The following is an 8,723-nucleotide window of genomic DNA, read 5'->3' as shown; positions in this document are numbered from 1 at the left end:
ATTTTTTATTTTCATTTTATACAAGAGAAAAAAACGACTTATTTTCTTTTATTTTCTTTTCTCTTCCTTTTTATTTTGAGGCAGATTCTTCACCCCATTGGAAATTTCAACTCTCTTTCCTGCATCATTCCGCTAATCCCTCTCCACACAAGCGCAATGCAAGGCTTATAGGTCGTATGAGCAAAACCGCGCGCCCACGAATAGAACCGGAGGAGCCGGGCAGGATCGACATCTCCGGACTGGAGCGCAGGATCGGGAAAGCAAGTGGAATCCTACTCCAGGTGTGTGCCGCGTTATGGGACGAAATAGAATCATCGATTCCGTGTTATGCGAGAAACGGGCGCAGGGAACGCGGGATCTACAGCGGCTTCCTTTCGGACCAAAAATTTGCGAGGACTTCAGGCTACCGTTTTCTTTCAAACTGCGTCTGCAGCTGTAGCTCAAATGAAACGGCTAGAGGCGCGGAAGAATACAAAAAGAGGACATGCCGCATTCCCCGAATCGCTACTGCTCCGAACGTCCGGACGGGAAGGCCCGACTCTCCTGTCACTCTGGACCATCCTACAAAGACTAAAATACGAACTTTTGCCTCATCCAGTGATCGCGATTGCTTGCCGTTTCCAGCGTTTCAACACTTTTTTCGTTTTTCTCTTTTTGGGCTTTGCGAACTTCTGACAACTGATTCTTTTGGCTTGCCAAAGTTGACCTCAGAACCCCCTTTTGGTGAGAGGCGTAAGAGAAGCTCCGTCAGGCCTTATCCCCTTTTTTAAAAATGTTTTTTTTTTTAAGAGAATGTAACCTTTTTATTATATTATTAGTATGGTCATAGTGTTCCAACTTGGCAACTTAACTAGTGAGTCGACTGTAATCCGGACGAGTCATTCGAGTTTGACCCGTAACCTAACTCAACTTAAGACATGGCTCTTACACTGCTCTATGACTGTCCGCATTTTTTATTTTTATTTTTATAAAGTTTATTTTAAATATTGCTCTCTGCACTCGCTTTTAACGGAAAGAGCTCTCATGGTATTTACACGACCAGACGAGTGACGACAATGAGATAACAGTGAACGAACAAAATGAAACGCACGGGGCGCGTACATGAACTTCGAAAGAAGAACCTTCTTCCTCTGTTCGTTTTTCATTTTTTCGAGGTTGTAACTGAGAAGAGAGCCGCCGAGAGAAGGTTAGATGCGGCGCCTCGGAAGAATAGCGTTTTTTCCCGATTAAAGCAATTCATAGAATCTCCTCAGACGCAAATCTTGCACTGATCACGTCTCTGTGGTGTCGCCTCGATGGAATCGATATCTTTGCTTTTCTTTTGATATGTATGTTCCAGGCTTTCTTAATTTATTTATTTATTCATCTTCCGTGTTTTTTTATTCCTTTTATTCATTACCTGGTCAGATTCATTCTGTTGTTATTGTCGAAAATATAGCGATTCAACTCGTGCGTGACTTTTTCTAATAAGAGAAAAACAGAAAAATGTTGCAGCGCGTTTTCTGCGACTTTCTTTAATGTTTGTACTTTATTTTTCTGTTGCTCATTGTCTTGCGGACAATTGTGTATAATTCTTCGTGTGATGGGAGACTCGTGATTGTCTGTTTTCCTGTTGTCGGATTGGAGGAAGTTTGCACTCAAGTAGATATATTCTAATTGTTTTAAGGTCCTTTTTTTAATTCTAACTTATTTATCGTATCTGCTGTATTTGTTCTTTCTCTAGGTCATGGTTTTGATTTTTGCTTAATATTTGGAGTCTCCTCTGTCTGTACGTCTTGCTTAACTTATTTCTTTACTAACTCATTATTTTTCTTCTTTTTGAAGTGTAAGTGTAAGTAGAGGTGGCATTGAAAAATAAGGAGATCACTGATTGAGTCATCTAAAGCCAGTTCACATCTAAGCAGCTTTGTTAGTAAGTTTCTTACCCATTCTCTGTTTTATAGCAAATTCATCTATATCTTTTTTGTAATTCTGTTAGTCTCTTTATACACTTTTGCGAGTAAATGCTTTGTAATAAAGTTTGTTCTATATATTTGGTAATCTTTAACTATAAGCCTGTTGCTATCTTTCTCATTTCATCCCATTCCATTTATAATATCGATTCGAAGTAATTACCGAAGAAAGGAACACACTTTCAAAATATGATAATGACATTTCTCTGATAAACACTGATTAACTGTATGAAAATGAACTCAAGTTGAAATGGTTTCATCAGTCTCACTACTAGAGGGCATCTCCAATCCCAATTCACCCATGGTTTTCCTCCTATCCAGTTTATTTTGTTCAATTCCATGATATATCACAGAATCTTTATATTTGATAAGAAACTGTTTTCTTTGAGCCTATACACAAATTCTGCTATTCTCTGGACGTTCTTTTTTACCTTTCTTATATTTATGACTTTGGCTGCAGCATAAAATAATGGCAACCAGTGTGGTCACGGGTAGTGGTAACTTGCATTTTGGCCTTTCCTTCAGTACTGGGAAATGCCATAGACAAATTTCATGGGTCTCTCCTGTAACCCTTAAGAGATTCATGCGGACAGACCTTTCAAGGTATCCATCAAACTATAATCCATCAATCATGCTGGTACACAGAAATAGTAATGTCAACTATAATTGTTTTACTCTGTAGTAAAAATTGTTTCTTTCTCTGCCTGTTAAACTAAATCCAAGGAAATATTCAAACTGTATAATAACTAGCAATTGTTGGATATAGGCTTACTCATACTACCAACACTTTATTGCTTTGAAATATTGGAAAACTTGAAATTTCTTATATCCTTGCCCAGATTTTGCAGTCTATGTAAGACTGTCCCAAAGTCAATTTAGAATCACACATGCAAAGTAACCTCCATTTTCTATTTGTATAATGTTTATATGTTTTTAATCATGTATCAGCCTTGGAATCTAATATCAATTCAATGGTATTCTTTTTTGACTTCTTCTCCAGGGGATGTGGAGTATCCAGTTTCTTGCAAGTTGAGGAACACAACTCTTACATATCCTTATTTGGAAACAAGTCTAGTCTTGTTAGAAATGTTACTCAGTCCTGTTTGGAGGATAACAGTGCCACAAAATATTTTGATTTTATAATTATTGGCAGCGGTGTTGCTGGTCTTCGCTATGCTCTAGAAGTTTCCAGGCATGGATCTGTTGCAGTAATTACTAAAGCTGAGCCTCATGAGAGTAATACCAACTATGCACAAGGGGGCGTTAGTGCTGTCTTGTGCCCTTTAGACTCGGTTGAGAATCACATGAGGGATACCATTGTTGCAGGAGCTTATTTATGTGATGAAGAAACTGTCAAGGTAAGCATCAATGGTGCAGATTTTTCTATGTCAACTCTATTTTTTCATCTCTAACCCTAAGGAGCTTATTGATGTAAATTTTCTGATTGTCTATGCATTGTATCCTGGAAGAATAAACTCAATTTGTTTCCCAAAGATTGTGTGCTCTGAAGGTCCAGATAGAGTTAGAGAGCTCATAGCAATGGGTGCGTCCTTTGATCAAGGAGATGATGGAAACTTGCATCTAGCCAAGGAAGGGGGGCACTCCCACAATAGAATTGTTCATGCAGCAGATATGACCGGAAGGGAGATAGAGAGAGCATTACTTAAGGCTGTTGATGATGACCCTCAAATTTTTATGTTTGAGCACCATTTTGCAATAGACTTGCTCACGACAGAGGTATTTTTACATGTTGTTGATTTATTTTTTTATTTTTTTAAAAATATGTTGTTTATTTTGATGCTTAGATTTACTTTTTTTTTTAAATCCTGTCACTAGAGTCTTATTTCTAAGCTGTGAACTTTGTTTATTTTTTATTTTTGTTCAGGATGGTTCAGAAACTCATTGTCATGGTGTGGACACTCTAAATACCGAGACTCAACAGGTCATATATGGTGTCTTTTTGAAAATTTTCCGTCTTTAGCCCTTTCAGCAGTGTTTCATTTTTATAGTTGCAAATTTTCCTTAATTAAGAAACTTATCTGGATGCATGTAATCTCCAGGTGGTTCGGTTTGTATCAAAAGTGACATTACTTGCATCAGGAGGGGCTGGACATATCTACCCTATGACGACAAATCCACCGGTACTGTATCTCACTTTCTTCCTTTTGATGTTATTGTTGCATTTTGTAAAAAAAGTTAACAATTGATATATCCTGTTCTAGTTGTCATATTGTCTTTCTAAAAATTAATAGACTACGGCGTCTCTAAGCTTGCTGATGTTTGAACAAGTTTCCAATCACAAAACTTGGGTTTTGAAACCAAGATAGTACTAAATATGGCTTTCTTGCTTCTTTGCTTATGCCACGGACTTAGGCAGCTCCTCAAGAACAACTGAATAAGTTAGCCTTTTTGGCATCTGAGAGAGAAAAACATGTGAAGTACTTTTGTCTTCAAAGTGCTTATTGGCACTTTCCAGTTGGGCGAGAAATTATCTGTTCTAATCTAAGATGGGTCCTTAAACCTTTTTTATATTGGTCTCTTCTTTCTTAGCTTTTTTGTTAGCAGCAGCGAATTCTTCCACTATGTCCAGAGGCTTTAGCAACTTTTTCAATCAAAATGGACAATATATTATACTCATAAGAACTCACTTGGTTTTATCTGAACTTCTGCCTGACCTTCTGGAATGACGATAAGGGAAAAGGCTCGTTCTTTAAATTTTTAAGCAATGACCAATAAAGACAATATGTTATAATCAGTTAAGAATTTACTTGTTTATCATAGCTGCTGCTGCACAACTTTTTTGAATGATGATGAGGGAAAACGCTTGTTCTCTGAATTTCCTAGCAATGACTAACAAAGTATGAGCTTAATTTGTTAGGATTAAGATACAGTTGAAAAACCATTCATGTATACTTTTGAGTTAGAAATTGGCAACAAACTATCCTTGATACTGGCTTCATGTGCCACTATGCAACTTCCAAGTCTCCCCTCTTTGAAGCAGCTGAAGAATTGGATCTAGTTTTTTGTGAGATTGGTGGAGTTGTTTCCAATTAAGTGGCCAAAATTTTTGTAGCCATGATCCTCAACCTACTCATCGAAAAAAACCTGAGCTACTCTACTGATTCCTTGTTATTTAACAGGTGTCCACTGGTGATGGTATTGCGATGGCGCATCGGGCCAATGCTGTTATCTCCAATATGGAGTAAGTGTACTTTGACAAAGACAAGCCTGCCAGATGTTAGGAACTGAGCTTTCCTGATTTGCTGATTCGATACTCCAATTATCACTTTTGTTGGTGTATGAAATCCATTGGGTTCGGAGCCACTCAAATTCTGTCTGAATTTAATATTCTTCATGTTATTTCAGAAATCAAGTCATATACCTGCTGTTTATCTTGCATGAAGTGTTATTGAAACAAAGATTTCTCTAGTGGGAGATAGAATTTTTACAAATCTATGAAGAAGATCTAAGTAAGTGTTTGCTAATTTTTGGCTTTTCAGGTTTGTGCAGTTCCACCCCACTGCCTTAGCTGATGAAGGCCTTCCTATAAAACCTAAAAAGACTCGTGAAAATGCTTTTTTAATCACAGAAGCAGTAAGAGGAGATGGTGGCATCCTCTACAACCAGGCCATGGAGAGATTTATGCCACACTATGATGATAGAGCAGAACTTGCTCCAAGAGATGTTGTTGCCAGAAGTATAGATGACCAGCTAAAATTGCGGAAAGAAAAATATGTGCTGCTGGACATCAGTCATAAACCAAGGGATGAGATCCTTTCTCACTTCCCAAATATTGCTGCAGAGTGCCTAAAATATGGACTAGACATAACGTGTGCTCCCGTACCTGTGGTACCTGCTGCTCATTACATGTGTGGTGGGGTTCGTGCTGGGCTTAATGGAGAGACAAATATAAAGGGCCTCTATGTGGCTGGTGAGGTTGCATGTACTGGTTTGCATGGAGCCAACAGACTTGCAAGTAACTCACTACTTGAGGCACTTGTTTTTGCCCAACGGGCAGTTCAGCCATCTATAGACCATTTGGCTCAATCCAAGATTGATCTTGGCATTTCAAAGACATGGTCCCGGCCTAGTCTGCCCTTATTGCTTGAAAGTGATCTGTTGGAGGATATTGTTGGGATGACAAGAGAAACACGGAAACAATTGCAATCTATTATGTGGGAATTTGTAGGTATTGTGAGGTCCACAAGCAGATTAAAGACGGCAGAGTGGAGAATTGGACAGTTGGAGGCAAAGTGGGAGGATTATTTGTTTCGACGAGGGTGGGAGCCTAGCATGGTGGGGCTGGAGGCTTGTGAGTTAAGGAACTTAATTTGTTGTGCAAAATTGGTTTTGAGCAGTGCTCTTGCAAGACAGGAGAGCCGGGGGCTTCATTTCACAGTAGACTTTCCGCATCTGGAAGAAAGCAAAAGGCAGCCCACGGTAATATTCCCCTGTTCGCCCATGAAGGTGACATGGAGTTCCCAGCAAGTCCATAGGCATCTTCACTGTTGAAAGGAGGTCACTCCCGTTGGCCCTTCTTCGACTGAACTATATTATAATTGATTCGGCATACCAGTTAAAATGCTAGTTCAAATTCAAAAAGAGGATGAGATCCGTTTGTTTGAAGATACAAAAAGGAATAAGCCATACAATTATTTCTCTTAGCTGATATAAAATTCATTCTTTTTGTCAGTTCTAAGGACTTGTGTTACGTTGATTTCCTCATTTGCTTTTGGTTGGTTGATTATGTGCACATACAACATGTATGCAGAGAAAAAGAATTACAGGTTATGTCTTCTTTGTTTCAAGGAGGCTACGAGCTTGTAGTGTCTTCAACTGATGAGGGTCTCAAGGGTCATTTGTCTTGAAGGTTGCCCAGATACGGTCATAGAGGTACGTTACATGGACTACAAATGAAATTCTTAATCATCATATACATCATTTCTGCTCTAACGTAATTACTTGAGAATAACTCTTTATACCTTCTTGAGACCAATAATCATGCTTATGCTAAGAATGAGAATAAGTTTTAGAAAATAAGACAAAGTGGACACCTATTTTAGAGTTTAAACAACAAGGAACTATGGATTATAATCCTACCAAGAACAAGACAGGAATAAAAGGAAGCTTTCTGGGGTTTTCCTTTAAGAAGATTGGATTTTATCATTATTAAAACGTGTAAACTCAACTTGTTACAACCATTTCTCACTGATGCATCACTTATTTGATCACATCGTCTGCAAAATAGCCCACAAGTAACCCCTCCGAAAACCATGTAAAAACAAAGAGTTTTGTCCTCTTTGGGGTGTTACTGTACCAGGAATTCATCTGGAATTGGTTATCGTACAACCAAAATGAATTTGGGAAAGGGGAGCAATTTTATTGTCTATTCTCCTCGAAATTGAACAAAAAACAAAGAGACAATTCTGCTTCACTCCCCCTGAAAGACTGAGACAGATGAACAGCAGGCTCTCTTATTTTCTTTTTCTTTTTGAAGTTTTCTGGTAAGTGTTTTTAGATATTTATAAAATACTGTATACAAAAATTAAATGTATTTTTATAAATTTAAAAAAAGAAAAATATCCTAAGAACATGAAGAATGCAACTATGCAAGAGATCATAAAGAACATAAAAAATTCACTTTATCCAACTCAGTGTACTTGGATTAATCATCAAGAACATGATCAATCAATATGGATTGAAGGCATTGATTATTACTAAGTAATACACAAGTAGTTGCAAATCTAGGAACAAAATGTAAGAGATTCCAAATTTTTGCAAACTCTCCTGTACCTGATTAAGAGTCTATTTGGAACTCCACGAAAAATAAAAGAAAAAGAGAATTTGACCATTATTATTTCTAAAAATAGTTAATAAAAATAAAAAATTGATCATTATCTTATTTTTATTAACTATTTTTGGGAATAATAATAATAAAATGTTTTTTTTTCTTTTTTTAGGGATATTAAAATCCTTTATTATTAGGTTTCCATATGATACGGACAAGGGTAGCCCATAAATTGACATGGTTAAAATCAAAAGTCAAATCTAACCTCGTCAACATTATGCATTAGAGGGTACACAACATTGTCAACAAGTTCCTAATCTGCAAGGACTAAGATACCTAAGAAGAGTCTTAATTTTGGGGGGGTTAGTCAACAAACTTCAAATCTGAACTTGAACTTCAAATTCATTTCAATCATCTACATAAACTTCAACTTCAAATTTGGTATTAGTGTGGACGAGTTCATGTGCACTGGAAAACAGTTTCTAATGTTAATGTCCCAAAACAAGAAAAATATAAAAAATAAGAGAATGAGTAACTTGTAATAATATACTTATATAAAACATAATACCTAAACCCAAAATTAGGTAAAACAAACATGTATAATTAAAATATATAAATATAATAATTAATTAAATTAGATATTATATTATTTAATGATTGAAATTTATTATACATTAATACGGTAATTACGTGAGCCAATAAACTATGCACATGATTAATAAATTAAAAATAAAGTTAAAAATAACATAAACGAATATAATAAATTAAGTTATTAATTTATTAATAATATATAATATACTTTAACATAAAAAGGAATGATTAAACAAAAAGAATTGATTGAATGCTAACTTTAACACACTACATATTTTTATGTATTGTTAATTAATAATATTTTTTGTTAAATTTAAAACCATTGGTTTTATTAATTATAAAAATGGGTTAATTAAACCAATATTATTTTAGTAATAACACAAGATGAATTT

The 8,723-nt window shown here is 36.2% G+C and overlaps 1 protein-coding gene across 1 annotated transcript; it reads left to right on the top strand.

Annotated features, from left to right (window-relative positions):
- Nucleotides 1-1,202: 1,202 nt before the first annotated feature.
- Nucleotides 1,203-6,590, top strand: LOC137937710 (L-aspartate oxidase, chloroplastic). Its single transcript, XM_068782834.1, has 9 exons — nucleotides 1,203-1,328; nucleotides 1,825-1,912; nucleotides 2,413-2,555; nucleotides 2,953-3,310; nucleotides 3,447-3,689; nucleotides 3,838-3,894; nucleotides 4,013-4,093; nucleotides 5,093-5,154; nucleotides 5,453-6,590. The coding sequence occupies exons 3-9, from the start codon at nucleotides 2,422-2,424 to the stop codon at nucleotides 6,462-6,464; spliced, it is 1,947 nt and encodes a 648-aa protein (XP_068638935.1). The 5' UTR covers nucleotides 1,203-1,328; nucleotides 1,825-1,912; nucleotides 2,413-2,421; the 3' UTR covers nucleotides 6,465-6,590.
- Nucleotides 6,591-8,723: the final 2,133 nt, after the last annotated feature.

Source organism: Aristolochia californica, unplaced genomic scaffold (assembly GCF_029961685.1).
Source record: "Aristolochia californica isolate CCGP_79_NKW_82.1479 unplaced genomic scaffold, dmAriCali1.0.hap1 SCAF_7, whole genome shotgun sequence".
Classification (NCBI taxonomy): domain Eukaryota; kingdom Viridiplantae; phylum Streptophyta; class Magnoliopsida; order Piperales; family Aristolochiaceae; genus Aristolochia; species Aristolochia californica.
This window is presented reverse-complemented; position numbering and strand designations above follow the sequence as displayed.